Here is a 23,435-nt window from a genome sequence, read left to right as displayed (position 1 = left end):
TGGGAATCTGATGGCAAAATTAGAATCTAGGCTTTGTAAACTTCAGAAAATTACTTTCATATTCAGTTTCTCACTGGATACTAAAAACAACAAATATAAAAAGAAGTACTGAGTGCTTGGGTGGCTTAATCAGTTAAGTGTCTGCCTTCAGCTTGGGTCATGACCTCAGGGTCTTGGGATCGAACCCCACTTTGGGCTCCATGCTCAGTGGGGAGTCAGGTTCTCCTCTCACTCTCCCTCTGTGCTCTCTAATAAATAAATAAAATCTTTTAAAAAAGTATTATTTGAACATTATTGAACATGGCTATTGTGAGGATTAAATGCAAAAACAGGTAACAGTGTATATAGTACATGGTGCCAGATGTAGTTTAAAAAAGACTTCTGTTCCTAGTCACTGGGTTGATTCTCTAGAACAGGAAAGAGCACTATTTTTTTTTTTTTTTTAGATTTATTTATTTATTGACACAGACAGAGATCACAAGGAGGCAGAGAGGCAGACAGAGGGAGAGGGGGAAGCAGGCTCCCCGCTTTTTGAGATCCTGATGCAGGGCTCGATCCCAGGACCCTGGGATCATGACCTGAGTCAAAGGCAGAGGCCTTAACCCACTGAGCCACCCAGGCGCCCCAGGAGAGAACATTACTTACTACTCTTAGCATTCAGAGAAGAAACAAAATGTCAGCAGTATTCTGAAACACAGATATGGTACACTGTAAGCATTCAGTAAATGTAGGTTCAAGTCAGATTCACTTCAGTATCACATTTATCATGATCAAACAGTACCTAATAAAAGTAGCTGCCTAATGACCAGAGAAATGTAGATTTTTTAACCCACGGGCTGACTTTTCATAAGCTTGACCATGCTATTCCAGGGAAGCAGGATATAATCCATTAACCCAATGAGACAGGAGGTGTAGTTGGCCGCGGCTCTGAGTGTAATGGTTGCTGCTGTTAGTACCCCACATGTAATTTTTTCACCAAGAATCAGCACAGAATCTCAATGTACCCCACTCAGAATGAAGGAATTTAAAGACCAAAGCCTTTCCCCTCAAATAAAAAGGGTCCATAGCTTGTGTCTGATCTACAGAGTGAAAAATACTCTTAATCATGCCAAAGGACAGGAAATATCAAGGATTTACATCCTAAGCTGCAGGCTTTATTCCTAGAAGCAGAGCTATTTGAAGATCATCATAGCTCTGCAGGACTTCCAACAGGCTCACTAAAGAGAAAAAAGATTTCTCCACACCGCACAAGGGAGAGAAAAATATTAACTTCTGGAATAAAACCCCCAAATCCCCCCAAAGCATGTTCTCTCTTCAACAGAGGTCAAATGTCCATGAAAGAATCTTGTGGGCACAGTTCCCAGTCAGATGCCTAGCAACCTGTTAATGAGATGAGGAAATTGTAACCTCCTTACTCCATTCTTCTCCAACCAAAGCCCAGGATGCTGAAGGGAGAGTAGATCCCCTGAAAAGAACAAATCTCTCCTAGTCACCGAAGTCAAGTCCAAGGGTTCACCATACCGCTCTATGTTCATGTCAGCCCAGAGTCTGTAATTTTTGGAAGCTTATGAGTGACTGAATTATATCCAGTTATAGCACTATCCATTTGGTCATGTTTTAGAACTACACTACTGTTTGAACAGTACTATACATCTTGATTACTAAATATGACCATTCTCAGGAAGCCTGGGTGGCTCAGTTGGTGAAGGTCTGACTCTTGGTTCCAGGCTCAGGTCATGATTTCAGGGTTGTGGGGTTGAGCCCCACATGAGGCTCTGAGTTCAGCGGGAATCTGTTTGTCCCTGTCCCTCCGTCACTGCCTCTGTCCCACCATGCGTGCTCTTTCTCTAAAATAAATAAAAACTTTAAAATTAAAAAGAATATATATATATGATCTTTATCACAGATGCTATTCCTTTTGTCTCTTACAACAAACAATCCTACTCCACGCTCTGTGTGCTAAATGTTTGGCATAAAGACATAATTAAAACAAGAATAAAATCTATACTTTAGTTAAAAATTTGTATCACTTGAGGGTTCCCCTACGAAGACCTGGAAATGGTCACTGGTCAAAAATGTCCTGACGACCTATTACTCTTTGAATATACCTTGAACCTTCATACCTCTCTGCCCTGCCACTGCTTGTCTTCCACACTGGGCCCCAAGCCAGCAGCACCAGCTTCTCCTAGACAACCTTCTACAAATTCATATTCTCTCCATATTCCAGACTTACTGAAGAAGTTTTAGAGGTAGGACCCTGAAATCTGTGTTTTAGCAAGCTCTCTAGAATTCTGATGTAAAATGAAGCTAAGAACCATGGATCTCTCCTTACACCTTCTCTGAATTTTGTTCACACATAAAGGGCTTCCTCTATCTCAGGACTACTTTAAATATCCCTTATGAACAGTTTCCTCCTTCCCTGCCACTTACAACCACAAGTGCTTCTGAGAACAATTTACACATCACACAAGACAGGATTACAGTCCATCACGTGGATCAGAGTGTGCATATCTCCTCCCTGACACCCACTCCCACACTAGACGGTGAGCTGCTTGTTAGTATTTTCAGAGCTTGGCACATAGCAGGTACCAGTAATGATGGATTGCTCTGCCAAAATATTCAAGCAGTCTATAAACAGTATGTCTTAAAAGACGGGACTACACAAGCAGAGAGAGTCAAGTATCATATAGTTTCACTTATTTGTGGAGCATAACAAATGACATGGAGGACATCGGGAGATGGAGAGGAGAAGAAGTTGAGGGAAATTGGAAGGGGAGGCGAACCATAAGAGACTATGGACTCTGAAAAACAACCTGAGGGTTTTGAAGGGGCGGGGGTGGGAGGTTGGGGGAACCAGGTGGTGGGTAATAGGGAGGGCACATATTGCATGGAGCACACGGTGTTGTGCAAAAACAATGAATACTGTTACGCTGAAAAAATAAATTAATTAATTAAAAAAAAAAAAAAAAAAGACGGGACTACAGCCACCCTAAACCGGCTGAATACACGCACTCCCTCCCAGTGTTGTCTCGCCCTGTTCCAGCACACTGACCTTGGGGGCTTTTTCAGCTTTCAGTTTCCGAACCACCTCCCCTTGTGCAGCGACTTCATCGTAGAGAGATTTAGTTTCCACAACACTCGCTGATGACCCAGAGGAAACATTCTGTACCATTGCAGGAGGGTTTCCAGGTTTATATTCCTGGCCAGTTTTCTCTTTATATTCAGCTTTCAATGCCAAAAGCTGTTTTACAGCAGCATCTATATCTTCCTTTGCTGCTTTCTTGGCTTTTAATTCACGAACCACATCCCCTTGAGCAGCCACTCTGTTGTAAAGGACCAAAAAATCCTCAGACGGAGCACAGGTATTATCCAAAGGATCTGGTCTTTCCTTAAGAGGAGTAGTCGGCTACAGAGGCAGAAAACCAAAAGAGAAAAAATTAATTCATGTTAAATGTCCTCTCACAAAATTGTATCAAACTGTCTGTCATACAACATTTCATGCTAAAAACTAAATTTTGATCCCTTAAAAAGGCTAAGTAAATAATCTCATTCCTAAAAATTTATCCTAATGAAAAATGACAGAAGTAAACAAGCATAGAGGTACATGGTTATGTACTAAAGCATTTTTATCAGAGTAAAAAACTGAAAATCAGCTAAATCCTTACGATTAGTGGATTAAAACTGACACATCCAAAAGATCTGAAAATAAATCATTGTTTCACCACATACTAGCTGTGCAACCTTAAATTAGTTCCATAAGCTGTTTCTGATTTTAACTATAAAAGAAAAGTAACTATAATGGACCCATCAGTATGATGGGAAAATAAAAGGTAATAAATCTGTTTAAAGCTTTTAGTTACAAATGCTGGGAAAAGTATCAATAAGTTTTAGGAATTATTAATTTTTTAAGAGATAACATCTAGATTGATGACAAAGCAAGACCTCCATAAAATACTGTGATACAATTTTAACTCCTCACTATGGAACAATTCCATAGTATAAAATTTTATATTTTGTATAAAATTATATATTTCCAGGGTCACCTGGGTGGCTCAGTGGGTTAAAGCCTCTGCCTTCGGCTCAGGTCATGATCTCAGGGTCCTGGGATCAAGCCCTGCATCGGGCTCTCTGCTTAGCAGGGAGCCTGCTTCCTCCTCTCACTCTCTCTCTGCCTACCTGTGATCTCTGTCAAATAAATAAATAAATAAAATCTTAAACAAAAAATTATGTATTTCCAGGCATATGATTATATATACATATATGCAATAAACCTAGAGATACATAAACTAAAATGATCTCTGGATAGTGAGTAACTATGCTATTTTTTATTCTCAATGTCATGCTTTCCTTCTGCCTAGAAAGCTTTCCACCCTACTGAAAAGCTTCCAAATTTAAAACCCAGCTCACATCATACCTTCCCCATGATTTTTTTCTTTAATGGTCTTCTGCTTAATCCATATCCATGAGTCATATATATTAACTCCAGAATGTTTTATCTCTACTTGAACTGTCCCGATCCCAGACCCAGCACTCTGAATTGTCTTTCAGATATCTTTACCTGGATAGCTAAGGAGCAGGTCAAGCTACATCAGACTTGCATTTTACATCGGGGTTTCTAAAGGAAACATGCAAGTTGAAAACCACATAGGGGGCACCTGGGTGGCTCAGTTGGTTAAGCCTCTGCCTTCTGCTCAGGTCATGATCTCAGGGTCCTGGGATCCGGCCTGCATAGGGCTCTCTGCTCAGCGGGGAGCCTGCTTCCCCCTCTCTCTCTATGCCTATCTGCCTCTTTGCCTACTTGTGATCTCTGTCAAATAAATAAATAAAATATTAAAAAAAAAACCCCACATAGGTTTGCTAGCTCACTTGGTAGAGCATGTGACCCTTAGTCTCAGGATTGTGAGTTTAAACCCCATACTGAGTGTAGAGATTATTAAAAAATAAGTAAATAAAATCTTTTAAAAAAACCCCACATATACTGGAAATTACTCCCTTAAAATATACAACCATAAATGTTAATATGCACATATAAATGCAAAATATTATACAATAAAGCAAGAATAGTCATTCTGTATCAAAAATATATACATTCTGTTCTGCTATACTTATTTTTGATAACCTGAAAGGACTCATTCAGGCCTAGTAAACAGGGAAACACTATTAAGGTATTAGGGTAACACTGAAAAATCACACCACCTTGTGGCGGTTTCTGCCAGAATGTTAATATTTGATGTCAAAGAAGCATACAGCTAAAAGCTTTCTCACAATTAAAAGAGAAAGCTTTAGAAATGCCTTCCTTGGGGCACCCAGGTGGCTCAGTCAGTTAAGCAGCTGCCTTCAGCTCAGGTCATGATCCCAGGATTCAGGGATCAAGGCCCATGCCAGGCTTCATGCTCACAGGAAGTCTGCATTATCTGTCGTCCCCCCGGCCTGCGCTCTCTTCCTTTTTTAAAAAAAAAGAGGAGCGGCTTCCTTGAGTGAAGGTGGTACTTTAAAAACACTGTTTCCCATAACATTAAGCCATCTAATGAAGGTACAAGTGCAGATGAAGGAATTTCAAAGAGCTAGCCTCCTGGGCTTTAAAAAAGAGATGAGGCAGGATCCACGCTGAGTCAGACTCCAGTTCTGATGGTCCTGCTCTCTATTAGAGAAAAACACCCTCAAAGACCTACATATCAAAGGAGAGAGCGTTAATGCTAAGGCTTAAGGCTGCCAGGCAGTGTTGGATACCAACGCTAGTCAAGTGCACTTGAACTTCTCTTAGGATTTGTGCAGGTTCCAAAACATATCCACAAACTTTCTGACACTCCGTCCATCAAGAGGTGGGGTCTATACCCCCCACTTGAATATGGGCAAGATTATGAGTGTTTGGACCAAGAGCATGGCAGAAATGACACTATGTGAGATTTTTAAGGTTAAAACATAGAAGGCAATGCTGCTTCCACCATGTCTCCCACTCACTTCCGGAGCCCTGAGTTGTCCTACAAAGTCTCACTACCCTGATACTATCACGCTAAAGAGGTCACTTGTAGCTACTTTGTGCAACATTTCCCCTTTCCTGGCCAACAGTCAGCATCAACTGCCACCCATGAGTGAGCCACCGTGGATGTCCAACGAGGCCTCTGGTGACTGCCAACCAGCTAACACTTGACTGACGCTATAGGAGAGCACAGGTTCTTAGTGTTTTGCCCCAAGCCTATTTTTCCTAATAAACCAGCCCTGTCATTCTTAGTATGCCGCTTTACAGAACGAAGTTTCTCAAGAATACACAAATTTCTGAAACCCGTATTACACTATATGTTAACTAACTAGAATTTAAATAAAAATTTGAAAATAAATACAGAAACTTAGAGCGTTACACTAGCATCTTTATAGCATACGCAAAATTTTACTGGGGGACACTGGGACCAACAAGGGCCTAGGTAGCCACATTCCCCACGTCACTCTTATTTCAGCACATACGCTAGCAGTTCTCAAGGTGTGGCATACAGAACCCAGAGGACTTCTGAGATCCTTTCAAAGGAGGTCTGGAGGCCACAGCTATTTTCTACTACACTAAGACGTAATCTGTCATTTTGAGTCAGTCTTCCATGAGTATACAGTGCAATTTTTTGGAGGCTACTAAGTCAGATCTTAAAGAGATATTTAAAAGTGCAAAACCACAGCATTCTTCTAACTCAAACTTTTAAAAAATAGTTATTTTTCATAAAACAATATTTATATAAATATAATTGGGTTCATTATTGCCATTTTAATTTTAAAACAAATTGATAAGGGTGCAGGGTGGTTTAAGTTTTAAGTCTAAGTTGTTTAACTCTTGATTTTGGTTCAGGTTATGACCTCAGGGTTGTGAGATCAAGTCTTACATTGGGCTCCATGCCTGGTGTGGAGCCTGCTGAAGACACTCTTCTCTCCTGCCCCTGGCTTCTGTACGCCAATCTCTTTCTCTCGCACCCTCTCTCGTAAAAAGTAGATAGATAAATAAGTAAAATAAAAGAAATTAATCCTTAATTTAAAAACTTGTCAGTTTCAACTCTTAGTATACCAAATACTGATAAATATAACCCACATAAACAAAAAGGGTCCTCAATCATTTTTAAGATACAGGGTCTTGGGGCGCCTGGGTAGTTCAGTGGGTTAAAGTGTCTTTGGCTCGGATCCTGGGATAGAGCCCCAGGTCTGGATCTCTGCTCAGTGGGGAGCCTGCTTCCCGCTCCCCCCCCCCACCTGCCTCTTTGACTACTTGTGATCTCTGTCAAATTATTAATAAACAAAATCATAAAAAAAAAAGAGTGTAAGGGTCTTGAGACTAAAAAGTTTGAGAACTGCTCTATTTAAATTCTTTTCTTCCTTTAATTTTCTTCTGTCTGAGATCACACAGTATTTAATGTGTGTAAATTAAAAGCTCAAGTTATGACATTCCCATTGTAAAGAGTTCTAAATTCATATCTAATAAACTTATGTGTTTCTATCTTCCCTAGCTCAGGTTATTTTTTATTTACCTATTCAATCACACAAAACTAGGACTTACCGTCTTACTTATTCTACTTCCTGAATTCATGTCCTACTTTGTATCTTCCCTTCCCTCATCCTCCGGCTTCCTAACCACTTAACACATCTTCTAATCCTACTTCCCATTCACCTGCCAAAATGTCAATGCAGACCCAACACCCATGGATCCCAAACTATGCATCAAGGTGCTCCAGGGTGCCACAGGAAATTCATAGGGGCGCCACAAAATATTTTAAGTATTTGAGGTAAACAGAGCAACATGTCCAACATCTGTCAAACACTACATGTACTACAAGCTCAAGATGGCTCAATGTTAACATCAGAGTATGTTACATTCCTTTCAATGATGTCCTACCTTTGCAAAACTAAAATTTCCACAGCTGCTATGTTAAAATCAAACACCACAGGAAAATCACTATGGAACAGGAAGTTAGCACTGTAGCATCCAAGGCGCGTATAAGAGTCAGGAAAGAAATAAAGTATTATTTTTTCTTTTAATCATGTATCACTTTTAGAATGAAATAATTAAAATATTTAAATTTGAGAACACAATCTTTTAAGAATAAAATTTCTCTTTTATTCCACTTACATCTATTATTTCTTCAAGTAACTATGGCATAAGAAACATTTATCTCTTTGAACTTAACAAAGAGAACTATTAGAATTTCACTTAGCCCGTGGGTACCGTGAAGAAAGTCTAAATCCTGGGGTAAAAAGATGGTTGATTAGAGACATAACCATAGAAGTCAACCTTTACCTCATTTTTCGTTGTTTCTACCTTGGTCTTTTCCCTTGACCCAGATGTTGGCATTTCCTTTGTATGTCCATCAGGAATATATATCAAAACACATGGGGCTTCTTTGCAGCTATATGGGCTAAAGAGAAAACGGAGGGCCAAAAAAAGTTTAGAACAAAATTATGTGACAGTAATTCAAACTGAATTCCTAGATTAAGTCACTGGCATCACGTTAATGCTTCTCGAAGTATAAACAGTCCATTCTCTTATTATTCAAATCAGGAGCTCTTCTGAGTAGTTTAGAAACAATGGATACATAAATAAAAATTCACAGTGCTAATTATAACCTTCCAGTTTAAGATCTTGTATCATTATAAATAGGCTAACTCCAGGACAAAAGTACAGCCCCCTGCCTGCCCCCAGACATGGCAATAGTGGGTGCTCCTTCTTGACCGAAAGACAAATGCATCTCCACACAACACCTAGTATGCTTGTAAACAGAAAAATTTCCGTGAAATACTTATAAGGATTTCTCAAGTATTAAAAGTAATCAGCAGGGTGCCTGGGTGGCTCAGTTGGTTAAGCAACTGCCTTCTGCTCAGGTCATGGTCCTGGAGTCCCAGGATCGAGTCCCACATCGGGCTCCCTGCTCAGCAGGGAGTCTGCTTCTCCTGCTGACATCTCTCCTCTCATGCTCTCTCTCTCAAATAAAAAAAAATAAATAAAATCTTTTAAAAAAATGATTTAAAAAAAAAGTAATCAGCAAAATCCACTGCAACCAAGACTACTCATAAGCAAATAACTTCTTCAAATTTTGTAGTAAAAGCTCAAGTGCAAATACAAAGAGAAGAATTCAGTACATCTCTTCAATATTTTTGAATAATAGCTTTACTGAGGTAAGTTTACTATTTTCCTCTAAATGTACCTGCTGCATTATTTATATTCTATAATGCATCTAATGAAAATACACTATAAAAAGGTAACAGTAATAATTTTTACCCAACGATATATTGAAATTTTCTCTTTATACTTGGACTACATGAAGATGAATTATAAGATGACTTAATTTTAGAAATCAATTAATTTGTTATTATTATGCTGTTTCAAAGTTACTCCTTGTTAACTTAAGGTCTGAAATAGTAAATATAAAAGGCAAATATCAAACTGAATAGAGAATTATCAGGTAGAGTATTTTAGAAGAAATTTGATTTTTAAAATCTTATTTACTATAAGAATGTTAGGCATTTTCATTTAAATGCTCAGTGACATTTACTTACCTAACAGGTTCGTATGGCTGATCACATATGAAGAATCCTCTTCTCTGGAGTTGTATAATGTCTCCTTTTTTCAAATCCTTAAGGCAGGGATCCCCCAGCATTAGTTCTTCATGCTATAAAGATGACCGAAAACCAAAATACACCTTCTTAGAAATCAGAGCACTGAAAACAACTCTAAAATAGAAGTTGTTTTTCTAGAAGGTGGAATATCCTTAACTTAAACAGATATGTTAAAAACTTTACTACTTAAGCAGATACAGTGAAACAGTAAAGAAGTAAACAATTATATATATTGTATTTTTTTAAAACTTAAAATTGATGAACTGATGAACTAACTTCAGGAAACCTTTGAATCAACTTGATTGGTATCCCTGCATATTTAAGTAAGTTTCCCACCATAAATTCCACCATGAGCGGCAGTGCGAAAAGCAGAGAGACACCCAGCTGTAAGGCACAGCCGCATGGCTCTTAAGCATAAGCAAGTTCTTACCCTTACTGTGCTTCAACTCTTATCTTCTGTAAACAGAAACATGACTCTTTTACATCTTTTCATTTAAACAAAATTTTACAGATCTTTTCCATTTTACTTGAAAACCAAATACTCAAAAGTAATTTTAAAAATTCTAAAACAAAGTTTATATAACAAGGAAAAAAGACACATGGTGTCTTTTAGGAGGCTACCTTACTGTTCTTGTTGACATACTGCTTAAAGTCCTCATCTTTCCCCAGCACCGGCTTTGTGATCAAGTGCTCGTAGGTGACACAGATGGAAGGAATAGGAAGAGCACGTGCAGTCTCTGCAAGCCACGTGATCTTCGTGGTCTTCTTGTAGTCTTTGTTCTCCAAATTCAATTTTGCATCAAGAGATACTATTTTTCCATCTGCACTTCTAGATATAAGATTGAAAAGTGTTCAAAGAAAACCATAACTGTCATAAATGCATTATTTTGTCCTGTACCTATAATAAATGGCTAGGAATTTTCTTTGGAAAATTGTCAAAACAAACATCTATTTGAGCTTCTAATATGTTCCAGACATATACTGGTTAAGAGACAAATAAAAGATAATCTACTAGAGAACAGATACATACTCATCTGATGAAAAACATGAACATATCTACAAATTTTAAAGTCATCTGCATTAAACATTAAAAAATATAAAGTACTATATTTTTAAACACTTAACAATTACTTGAAATCATACATAATGACTGGACAATTCAGATTTCAGAGTTTATATAAATTTTATTAGCATACTATGCTCCATTTATGTAATCTTAAGAACTAACTAGTGTAGCACACTATATAATAACTAGAAAGCTCACCTTCATCACAAAATAATTAATTTTAAAACAGATTTTAGGATAAAGAATGTTATGTATACAAATTTTATCCAAAGGATCCCTTCCCCAGGCAACTGTATAATGAGAATTAGATGACAAGAAGAGACCTGTAAGCATGAGAACTATTTTTTTACATCTAAACACAGTAATTTTCAGTACCACAAGCAAAACACCCGATACCCAATTAGTAAACTGGACACATATGGAAAAGAAACCTGTTGTGCTTCCAGAATTAGCAGTTTCTATCCCTAGGCAGATTAACTGGTGGGAAAATAAATGAGACTAAATCTGGTAATTTTTAATAAGTGAATAAGAATTCCCTTCCATATTTGTTTAAAAACAGAGGAAAAGTTCTTACTTATTTATTTTAGTAATGTTGATGTTGCCCCAATTTATAAAGGTAACCATCTCCCCCTCCGACAAGGTCTCTGCATCAGCACCTTCAATGAAAACTTTAGGACTGTACCACACCGGCTTCAAGCCAACATCAGGATTCTGATTGATTAAAAAAAGAGGAAGAAGAAGAGCATTGACTGAAACAATTTATTGAACCCAGCATGCAAATTTAATATTCATTCATTTAATTCTTTAACCAAACATGCTGAATCCCAGCCATGTGGCAGTAATGCTAATGGGAGTCAGACGAAGTGACCTGTCCCTACAATTACTTCCAGCCTAAAATTCATTGTTTTCAGAGCTAAGACAGTATCATTTGTCTTTGGTGTCCCTCCAACCAGAATCTACTTTGCAATCCTCAGAATCTCACTAGTGCTTGGCAGCAAAGGAGAAAATGAAGTCACTCCTTATCAGTGGCGACAGAACATTACAGGACAACAGATGTCACCACAGCAGGAAAATTTGTGGACCTTTCATATTTTAGATGACAAATTAAAAAGTACCATATTTGTATAGATAGATAAATTTTCTCTTTTCAGTATGTATTATAAAAGAAGGAAAAGATTTAGAGAATAAAAAGAATGGTGTGTTAACTCTGTTTTTGTTTAACAGACTTCAAAAGAAGAAAAGTCTAAGATTTTTTTTGAAATAAATATAACACAGCATGTGTTTAGTAACTACTCAATAAATGTACCAATGTATTTGAGAAAAATCAGTATGCTGTATTAACTTACATTCTGCTGGGCTCAGAGAAGAATGGTAACAGGCTAAGATTTAGTGAGGAAAATGATACCTAAGATTCCACAGATCGCACTGAGCACACCACTCATTACTTGAAGAGTGTCTCCAAATGAATAATACTTATCCCTTATTATGTGTAACTATTAACTATGCTATCTGAACACAACTACCATTTTAACAAATAAGCGCTTTGGACATTTTATCTCGCCACTCAAATTTCAAAGCATTCAGTAAGCTTCACAATTAAGCTAACTGTAGTCAGTGACATGATACACAGCACCATCGCCTGGTTGAACCAATCAGATGTAAGATAAAGGCAAAGTCAAATCTATCACAGACATATACTCTTTCCAAATCTTATTAGGAGTCCCCTTAAAATAACTCAAATCTTTAAAGTTAAAAATAGCCACTGCCATGTAGAAAGGCAATCATATAAGGCTACAACTCAGATGCCTATTATTTTATATGTGAGTTAGCCTGTGTACATAACACAGTTATGAGTAAGGTTATGAGTATATTAAGCTATTGTATGAGTGAGTTAGTCTATGCATCTCCATTATACAATGAAGGTATTTACAGACAACCCACAAAGCTGGAATAAAAGGACCTATTTTTGCTTCAAGGCTGTCAACCAAGAAGTCATAACGAAGACAACAACCATGGTTTAACTAAAAAGAATTCCCTACTACTTGTATCTAAGATTTATATTCTGAATTTAGATGGACAGAGTTCATTCTCACTTCACCGATATTCTCTAAAACAGACTAAATGCCAGTGATAGATTCTGAATGAAAACTGTGATTCAAAGGCTACCTGGCTGGCTCGATCGGTAGAACACATGACTCTTGATCTCAGGGTCATGAGTTCAAGCCCCACACTGGGCGTGGAGCCTACTTTAAAAAAAAAATTGTGATTCAGTATTACTAGGTCTAATGTTTGGGCTTAAAGACAAAGGTACCAATGAATAACCTAGTTAACAGAGAATGCACCTTGGCTTCCCTATAAAGACAACAGCCTCAATTATGGTATCATCTTTCAGATGGATTCCGAGAAAAGGTGAACTTTTATTATATACTTATATACTATCTCTACAGAACAACAACAACAAAAAAGGCACAAAGTGTAAAAATTCTGAGATGTGTTTTGGATTATTAGTAGAATAAATTTCCTCAGCAAAAAACCCACAAAACATTTACTTCAATTAGTAGCAAATACTGACAAAAAATATTGAATAGAAAATGATCTCAAAACCATGCAACAGCTGCCCCCAAGCCACATTTTCCCTTTTCTTATCCTGCTCCTTCTGAGAGTAACATTGGTGAAAGTGCAGGGTGACCTTTGGGTGTTTGGCTACTTCTTTCATCTCCTCCTGAGCCTCAGGGATATTCACAGGAACCACTTCTTTCTTCAGCAATGCAACATATCGCGGCGCCACCGGGTCAATAACCTGCAACAAATGCAACCTCGTGTTAAAACATCCAGATATTTTTAAAACTTCATAAATAAAATAAATGATAGCACAGGAATACTAACTGGCTTTCTTTGTTACTGCATTTACTAATTTTTTGTTTTACCTGCTAAGTCTCCTCTAATATTTAACTGTCCGGTAGAAAAAAAGGAAACAATCATAATCGAAAGCTATATGAAATTCAGAGTTCCTTCTCAAGAACAAGTCCTGACAGGTGAAAAGAAACCAATTAGTTAAAGCAAAATATTACCTTTGAAAATAACTTTTAACTCTGTTATTAGAAGATGAGGAAAAATCATCCTGCGGGGTTATGTATCAATCCTATGGGTAAGTGTGATACGTCCTTTTGTATTGTTGGAAAAGTCCGTTTTCAAAGAATATAGGTAATGTATCTTAGTATCAGTTTTAATCAGTGGTAGGCAACACATCACAATCAAAAGCAAAACATTATTAGGTCACTATAATAAGGCAATTCTATAAACTCATAGTATAAACAAGACATTTCTGCTGGTCTGCAAGCTACATATACAGGGACCACTGTGTTCCCAGTACTGAGCAAGGGCCTGGCACACACAGGTAATCAACAGACATTTGCAGATTCACTGGATGAATGGTTCTGCTCGCTGTGCTCTGACCTAACTCCACCTCCAAAACAGCAGTCACATGCCCTTCTGGATCGGATGTATTCTCCTCACTTCACTGTTCAATTTAAAACTATCCATGGTGACAACACAAAACAGCAGTGTTTAGACACTAAATAAAGCATATGGAAGAAAAACGTAGATAGAGGCGTATGTACAAAGTAAGGCGCTAAGGAGGATGTAGGAAATAGTGTATGGCTAACTGAACTTGGCTGTGTTTGTTTTATATTATTCTGTTGTTGTTACCACTGCTGGGTTATTTTTTTGTATGTTTGCTTTTAGAGTATTTCCCAGCTTCTGGAAGGAATAATATGAAAATTCTCAGTGACTCAGAGAGTCACTCATAAAAGCCTGAAAAGCTCTTTAACTTCCCTGTATCGGCTACTCCTCCTGGCTTATATTTCATGTTGGTAGTAAATGAGGACCAGCCTCTCTCTATATTGTCATTCCATTCTTTCCTTCCTTGAGTTAGCTTAAAGATCATCCTTACTAGTTCAAGATTCCACCTTTCAGCTTCAACTAGGCCAAAATGATCAAATACTTAATTTGCGATTCCTCAGTTCAGTATTTAAGCCAGGAAGATAAAATTTCTTTTTTTTTTTTTTTTAAAGATTTTTTTTTTTATTTACTTATTTGACAGAGAGAGAGATCACAAGTAGGCAGAGAGGCAGGCAGAGAGAGAGGAGGAAGATAAAATTTCTTTAAAGAAAGCTACAACTAGACAATCGGGCCTGGGAAACCTCCAGGTCACTGCAGCTCAGCCTCCTCACCTGACAAGAGCCGCCGGAGAAGATGGTTTCTCACACCCGACTATTTACAATCATCACTTACACAGTGGCTAGCTCAGATTCTCAGGCCACTTAACCCTACAGGACAATGAATGTCATAGTCTGAAGTAAAGGCTAAAGAAATCTATTTTTAACAAGCATTCCATAGGATAGGCAGGGGCAGTGAAGTCTGAGAAATCTTGGATTAAAAGATTTTAAGTTTTTCAGCTCTAAATTATACAATTCTAAAAATTTCAGGGATCAAATTACTCCGAAGTGTCCCAGGGATTTCAAGAAATTCCCCTGGCAGACACCACCCAGTGGGGGAAAGACAGGCCTGGAACTGTGGAGAAGACTCCAGAACCCTTAACACACTTCCACCAGAAAAGCTACCCTTTTATTTACTGGGGTTTACTTGAAAATTTTTCATTTGAAGACTTTCCTTTTTGGGGGTCAAAGAGAGAAGTCTCTACATACTTTAAATTTACTAAGTAGAGGGGGAGGGGGTTATGGACATTGGGGAAGGTATGTGCTATCGTGAGTGCTGTGAAGTGTGTAAACCTGGCGATTCACAGACCTGTACCCCTGGGGATAAAAATACATTATATGTTTATAAAAAACAAAAAAAATTGGAAGGGGAGGCGAACCATGAGAGACTATGGACTCTGAAAAACAACCTGAGGGTTTTGAAGGGTCAGGGGTGGGAAGTTGGGGGAACAGGTGGTGGGTAATAGGGAGGGCATGTTTTGCATGGAGCACTGGGTGTTGTGCAAAAACAATGAATACTGTTACGCTGAAAAAATAAATAAATTTAAAAAATAAAATAAAATAAATTTACTAAGTAGGGGCAGAGGCAAGGGAGATGAGATGAGATTTGGGGGGAAACTATGGTATTATCATACTACTGAAATACTAACATGGCTTTAAAAATTATAGCAATAAAGGAAGGTTGATGTAAGCAAGTATTACTGTAAAATGAACACCTTAAAGCCATGAATTTTCTGCCTTGGCTAAAGAGTTCAGATCTTAATACTTACATACAACCAAGAAGAAAATTAGGTTAATACAGAGTAAGCTAGTGAATGTCTCCTATCAGTATCACGGTAGATTATATGTAATGGAACTAGGTAACTTTTATTTAGTTATGATTCAGAAAAATTATGCATTAGTTTCTTACCAATATGAAAAGCCAGGCTAAGAAAATATGGATTATAGAATTTTCAGAAGGATATTGAGATTATTACTCACCCCACATCTCACTGTCCCCATCATCCATTTCTCCCCTTTTCTCGGCCATACACACTATACTCTGCAAATAAAGCTCTTTCTCCAAAGGAACATGTACTTAAAGAGTTCCAGGTAATCCAGTTACTCCTCTAGTCCTTTAGCAGAAGATGCTTTAACAAAAATGCTAAGTTACTAAGAGCGGGAGAGTGTCCAGAGAATGACGTTTTATCTCTGTCCTTAATGACTGCCTCACGGAGCCAAGGTGTTAAATTTAGTTCAGTGATGTCTCACTAACATTTTATTCACAGAGCTTGGAAAGAGTGAGTGAGCTACAAAATAACAAAGAAGTAATCAGACTGAATGGGACATGAACCCTAAATATGAGATCTGTACCTCAAGGGGCAGAAAGGGTGGCAAAGTGAAGGCAGTGTAGGAGGAGGTGAGGAAATCCAGCAACAGAAATGAAAAGATACATCACCAGAATAACATCATTTTTACTACCCATCAAAATGTTTTAACTGTGCTGTTTTCAACATGGTGCTTACTGATTAGAGGCCCCACAGATGTATGGATAAACAAAGCAGCCTGAAGATTACTCATCTACTTTCCTTCCCTCCCATATCCCCACTAAAAAAACATAAGGATTAGGGGCACCTGGGTGGCTCAGTCAGTTAAACATCCACTTCAGCTCAGATCATGATCCTGGGGTCCTGGGATGGAACCCTGCTTTGGGCTCCTTGCTTGAAGGGAACCTGCTTCTCCCTCTCCTCCCCACTCAGTGCTCGCTCTCTCTCTCTCTCTCTCTAATAAATAAAATCTTTTAAAAAAGGAAAAGATTTAAAGAAAAGAATTTTTTGTTGTTGTTGTTTAAAAGTACAAACCCCGAAAACCAGTGTAATCAAAGAGGAGATACAGAAACATCCCCTCTGTTCCATAAATGAGGCAACTGCCACTTCCCCATCCCCCACTACAGAAGAAAGTTTACTCTGCAGGAGGAGGGTGCCTAGATCCTGGCAGGTACCAGGAGGAGCTGAAGGAGAGGGTACTACACAAAATTAAGTGAATGCATGATACTACATAGAAAGGCCCTCGGTCCTCCTCCATTCAGCTCCAAAGCTCTGACAGCTAAGCCTTCACACTTCAGGCAGGTAATTAAAAGAAACTTCCTTGGAAAAACTGCCAATTCCAAGAGATAAGAGATCAAGTTACTGACACAGAGGTTCTCCAACTAACTGACTCAGCTAGCTCATCCTACAGTGAGGCTCAGCTGACAAGTCCAGCTCTTTGTTTTGGGCCTTCTAACTGCTCCCTGAGTCCTCCATGTTAAACATGAGCAGATAACCAAGATTATCCAGACCTCTGAGATGTTTTTAACATGCTTTTAATATGAAACAAAAAGCCAAAAATAAGCTGCAGGAAAGAGAGATCACAAGAAGAAAAACCTATTGATGTTAGTATTCTAAGCATGAAACAGGAACAAGACCTTTTTTCTAAGTCAGAGAACAGAAACAACATCTTGGAAAAATGATATATAAATGAAAAACTCAACAGCAGGTCGGGAAGATACAGCTGAGTCAATCCAGTACAAAGCAAAGCCAAAAGATGAGATAGAAAAAAAGAGAGAAGATAAACCTGGAGGACCAGTCCAGGAGGCCCAATGTCTGCTCACGAGTTCCAGGGAGAATACGAGGCAGAGAAAAAATAAAGAAAGATTCAAGAAAATTTCCCAGAACTGAAGGAACACGTTTCCAGACCAGAAGCCACATGTTTTTCTGATGGATAAAGATGAAAACAGAGCTCCGCCACAGCACCTCCTCATGAAATTTCAGAATGAAAAAGGTCATATACAAGGTCTCAAAAATCTTCATCCCTTGCCCCCTTCTCAGGGAGCTACCAACAGACAGAGGAGAGCAAAGCAAGAGGAACATAAAAAGAGACAAGAGCTCCAAGAACCAGGTGATCGATCCATCACAGAACAAAAGCACATGAAACCCCAGAACGATGGCCGAGCACGGAAGACTGCTGAGCCTCCGAAGCAGCGCAGAGCAGGGCAGAAGGCTCTAGCAGAGCGGTCTCTACGACGGAACTAAAAGAACATTGAGGCACAAGAACACCTTGGTAGGAAATTCAGACAATTCGAAGAGGACAGAAGTAGAAAACGAAACAAATGAGGGAAAACAATAATTACTACAAGAAAACCAAGAGGGTCTGAGAAAAAGTAAGAGACCCATTCCCCTCTTTTCGTTGTGTGAGTCAAAGGAGGATGCCCAAAATTTAAATAAAAAATAAGAAATAGCAACATACATATTATTTAGAGATACAGGCAATAAAAATACCTAAACAATGATCTAAAAGAGCTGAAAGTATTTCTCGGGGGCAGGGGGGAATGGAAGGAAAGAAAAGAGGGAAATATGCTCCTCACCTTAACGGACCCTACAGAACTGACCGTGGTGAAATATAATTCATGTATTTGAACTAAGTGCACATGTATAAGTTTATTAAAACTTAAAACCTTTAAAATTTGGGTAATTAATGAAAAGTACACCAAATTAACTTTGCCTGTAAATTCTACTTGTATTTATTATTAGTAACTGCAGCAACAGAAAGAGCCAATTAATTCCTTTATGTACCAAAAACACACAAGACTAAATAAAACAAATTCAAGACACATGCAAGACAAGCAAGTCTTTCTTGAAGCAAGGCATCAGCACAATCAAGCAGCAGTAAGAAAAAAGTACAGAACACAATCACAGAAACTATAGTTTAAAACATGGCATTTTAATGATTTGCCTTATTATAGTGTCTAAGCATCTGCTTCCAATTGGCAATTAACAATGTCAATATACAGTATTCCTTATTTGACTTTAAGAGCAGTTAAAACAAAAAAAAACTAGAATCAGTAAGACACAGGAATTATTTAGTGAACCTTCAATTCAACTCGGTGAAACATACAACTTAAAAACTCCGTCCTCTCAGCACACAAGGGAACAATGGAATGAAGTTAGCCAGATCTTCCCTTTGCCACTAAGAAAACCAGAGGACATGATTTTTAAAACTAGGAAAAATGCATTTTCAGTGGATTTGTATAAGCAAGTCTTTTATATAAATGTGATTGTGCTTCAAAGCTGTATAACATCTCAAGTTATAACATGTAATACGCTAAAAGCTATGTGCTAAGTAAGGCAAATAAAAGCGTTAAGTGATACCTTCTTACAGAGAGCTCGCAGCTTGAAAGCAGAAAAATGAAATGCAGTGTTCATAAGATATTTAAGGAAAAAACTGTTACCGCTCCCCACTAACTCCAAGTTTGTTTTAATCACTGTGACTTGTTTGGTATAGAAATAGGCTTAATACTCTTTATAGGTTTAAGAAAGGAAAACATTCCATTTTCCTGAAGGTCTGCAAAATGGTAATATTCTTCACCAAGTTTTCTCTATGATGAACACACTAATGAATTCTACACATATCATATTATTCAGGACTTAGGCACAAGAAAGGAGGACTGAAAGTCAAAATGTGTACCTTTTTATTAAATGCCCAAATTTTGTCCCATTCCATGTTCACAACTGAACGTGAAGAGCCCTAGAAAAGCAATAATAAAATGACTTAAAAGGCAAAAGTATTCATTGGAGTACGTAAGCTAAGCATGTTAGAAAAAAAATAACCCACCAAAATACTTGCAAGTTTACTTCCATTGGAATATAAAACCTAGTATGCACAAACTAATTTGGTGACCCTGAACAGCCAGTCAAGAGCTGTATATTCACTATATAAAATCTACAGGCCCACTGGGTGTTGTGCAAAAAGAATGAATACTGTTACGCTGAAAAAATAAATAAAATGGGAAAAAAAAAATAATAAACTCCTGTGTAAAAAAAAAATAAATAAAAAATAAAAAAAATAAAATCTACAGGCCGTCTTTGTCCCACTTCAGCTTACTAGAGTAGGATGTTTTCAATTTTCCACTATCATAAACACACTCTTTGAAAAAAAAAATTCAGCCTTTGCATTATAAAGAACAAGGAACAAAATGAACAGAAATTAACAGAGACTAAACGAATATTAATAAGACACTTGAAAACTCAAACAGAGAAGATGGAAAACAAAGTGTAGGTCACCTGAGCAGCAATAAACTGTTTCAGCCCTTCAACAGTCATCCCTCTTCTGAGCACACCACGAACCGTAGGAAACCTTGGGTCATCCCTAGGAAATAGGGAAATTTGTAAATACCAAAGAGATCTTAATGTACAAACATAAGCAGTACAAAATACCTAATGAATAGTAACTATAGTTAGCTTGTGAAATAGTTGGACTGACTTGTTTACATAACAACTGAGTAGCTTATATACCAGTGAGTCCACATACATGGAAGAGGAAAACTGCTTACTGTCAAATACCGCTCAGTAAAATAAATGTGCTACTAGGAATAGTAAAAATACATTTCAAAAAAGACACAGAGGTGACATCTTCAAATAGGGAAAACCCATATATTAAAACATTCTTATTTGCTTTATTTAACAAATATTCAAGCTCCCTATTCATACGACCATGAGAATCAGGTAAGAAATGGTATCATGTCATCCATATATGAATATAGTTTACAAAGCCCCTTGGGTTATAAAAAATATATACACTGGTTATTAACATTCTGCAGAAATTTTATTTTCAATAAAAACTTTGGCCTGGAGCCCAAGATAAACTTGCCTTTTATCAAATTCAGCTCTAAAACCAGTATAAAATACATATTAACTATCATGCGATGCTAACAGAAACTAATACATACATTCCCGTTAATTCACATAAAGAACAGACTCATCAGCACAGTAACTCATTTGAACAGGTTTCCTTTACACGGATCTATGGCTGCAAGATGACTTTAATTTTTTATATTCCTCTTCCTCGTAGAAATCCTGTATAGGTTACCATGCTACAGAGATTTGTAAACTCTTCCTAGGAGCTGAGTACTCTGGGCATCCAATAGCCCTGCAAGGTGGGTCTTCACCACTAAGGCAGAAACCGTTCATGTCTTCGCCTCAACTCAGTATTTTTGGCCCTCCTGGGATCTAGCTGAAAAGCCTCAGAGCCTCAGCAGAGTGTGGAAAATGGCAACCAGATATACAAAGGACAAGAGTCACAACTACTTTTCCACAAAATGCTAAGATCAGCAGAGAATGTACCCTTGTGTGTTTTGCATTCCCATGAACCAGGGTCCAAATGGGCACTCGATATTTGTAGCATTAAAAGAAAAGGGAGCAGTAGGGGGACTTGATGCACTGGATGAGATAAAGATAAGGACCAGAAACCCTAGAGGCCCACCCACTCTACCTCTTCCCATTCACCCTCCCACCCATCCCTCAAAACAGTTTTAAAATCACTGATAGATCATGTTTTTACTACTTCCTCTCAATTCTAGGTCACAGTAAACATACCATCCATCTACCAATCCTTCGTTGACAAACCATGTAAGTTTTCTTTTCGAGAGCACTGTGTTGTTGAGATTTAGTCGACTATATTCCCAAATATATGGTTTTCTTATGCCTAAGGCTTCAATAATCCAATAAAACTGTTCATCTCTGTCATGGTATTCTGTTGTTCTCAGGGCATGTGTAACGCCTTCAATACTGTCAACTATGGGACAGGCAAAATCGTATGTTGGATAAACGCTGGAAAAAAAAGGGAATACATTGAAAAGTAAACTGAAGCATTTTACCCTTTCCATCTTAGATTATTGCATTATAAGAAGCAAGAGTAATTTGAAATATAATTCCTTACAAATAGGAATTTCTTAAAAATCAACAGGTTTTATGACCCATAATATTCAAAGTATATCAAAATATTATGTCTTTGAGAACAACAAATCAGTTAACCCACTCAACGTTCAAACAAAAAAGCAAATTTGCAATTTAACAGACAACTGGGTATTGGCACAGCCAATTCTACAATCTACACTTCATGTATAGCATAGGAGAAAGCAAAAAGCAAAATACTGCTGACCCTTGAACACCACAAATTAGAACTACATGTATCCACTTATCCATGGATTTTTATAAACACAGTACAGTACTACAAACGTATTCTTATGATTTTCTTAGTATTTTATTTTCTCTGGTTTATTTTACAAATACAGTATTTAATACATATAACATAAAAATGCGTTAACTATGTTATCAGTAAGGCTTCTGTCAATAGGAGGCTACTAGTAGCTAAGTTCTTGGGGAATCAGAAGTCATATACAGATTTTTGACTGCACAGGGGGTTGGCGCCCTAACTCCCTGCACTGCTCAAGAGTCAACGCCTGGGTGGCTCAGTTGGTTAAGCAGCTGCCTTTGGCTCAGGTCATGATCCCAGCGTCCTGGGATCGAGTCCCACATCGGGCTCCTTGCTCAGCGGGGAGCCTGCTTCTCCCTCTGACTCTGCCTGCCACTCTATCTGCCTGTGATCCCTTTCTCCCTCTCTCTCTGACAAATAAAAAATAAAATCTTTAAAAAAAAAAAAAAAAAGAGTCAACTATACATAATAATTCAAAGGAATTTTTAGCTTTTCAATATCTTAATAAATCCCACACTTGAATTTTAAATACCTAAGCCTAATCTCCTGTAATTAAATGAATTTAAGAATAAAGCATTTCCTTCTCTCACAAATAAAAGAGAAGAAAAGTAGGTTAATTAAAATTCCATTTAAGATGAAATGGCCTTAGAAACAATTCCTGATTAAAATAATGTACACAATGTGAAAGCACTCTGAGTTTTAAGAAATATATTATTGCATTATGCCTTCTAATGTTTTGGATATGACTTCATTAAAATGCTACTTCATTATGCTTGGCAATTATTTGATACTGAAAATGCGTATCCAAATTCACTTTTCCAAAAGTAGTCGAAGTATCTGCTTAATAAAATAAGGAGAAAGCACCCTGTTAAAAATGAAAGACTTATGTAGATACCTGTAACCACATGTGTAAGGTTTTGTCTACATATGGACACCATATCTACATCCACACATTTAAAGAAAGTTACATTAGCTAAAGAGGTTAGTATTCACATTCACTAATCTCAGAAGTGCGGATTCAGCAATTATATGTAGTAGGCTTCTACAGATTATTAAAAAAAATTCTATAGTTACTTTATAAAGTAAATTAATAGGGGAGGGGAAACTATTTGAAGAAAAAAATCATTAACTGAAAACCCACACAGAAAGTTAATCAAAACTAGAAAAAAGACGCATGATACTTTCTTATATTGTTCCTATTTCTGTAAATTTTCAATTCCATCACTTTTGTGAATCAATTTATGCCCAGCAGAATCCAAGTTTATAAGAGGAAGAAAACT

General features: G+C 37.6%; 1 protein-coding gene across 2 annotated transcripts in view; it reads right to left on the bottom strand.

Annotated features, from left to right (window-relative positions):
- Positions 1-23,435, bottom strand: part of EPRS1 (glutamyl-prolyl-tRNA synthetase 1) — a 68,368-nt gene that overhangs the window by 25,676 nt on the left and 19,257 nt on the right. The window contains exons 10-19 of one of the 2 annotated variants that reach the window (XM_045982725.1): positions 21,537-21,770; positions 20,226-20,310; positions 19,630-19,689; positions 19,314-19,334; positions 13,341-13,451; positions 11,226-11,362; positions 10,207-10,414; positions 9,526-9,638; positions 8,270-8,387; positions 3,053-3,406 (exon numbers count right to left, since the gene is read on the bottom strand). In XM_045982725.1, the coding sequence (XP_045838681.1) occupies positions 3,053-3,406; positions 8,270-8,387; positions 9,526-9,638; positions 10,207-10,414; positions 11,226-11,362; positions 13,341-13,451; positions 19,314-19,334; positions 19,630-19,689; positions 20,226-20,310; positions 21,537-21,770 (1,441 nt within the window). The remainder of the gene's footprint in view (positions 1-3,052; positions 3,407-8,269; positions 8,388-9,525; positions 9,639-10,206; positions 10,415-11,225; positions 11,363-13,340; positions 13,452-19,313; positions 19,335-19,629; positions 19,690-20,225; positions 20,311-21,536; positions 21,771-23,435) is intronic. The other variant, XM_045982726.1, reaches the window with a different exon arrangement.

The sequence above is a fragment of the Meles meles genome, chromosome 17 (genome assembly GCF_922984935.1).
Source record: "Meles meles chromosome 17, mMelMel3.1 paternal haplotype, whole genome shotgun sequence".
Lineage (NCBI taxonomy): Eukaryota > Metazoa > Chordata > Mammalia > Carnivora > Mustelidae > Meles > Meles meles.
Note: the sequence above shows the minus strand (reverse complement) of the source record. Positions and strands in the feature narration are given on the sequence as shown.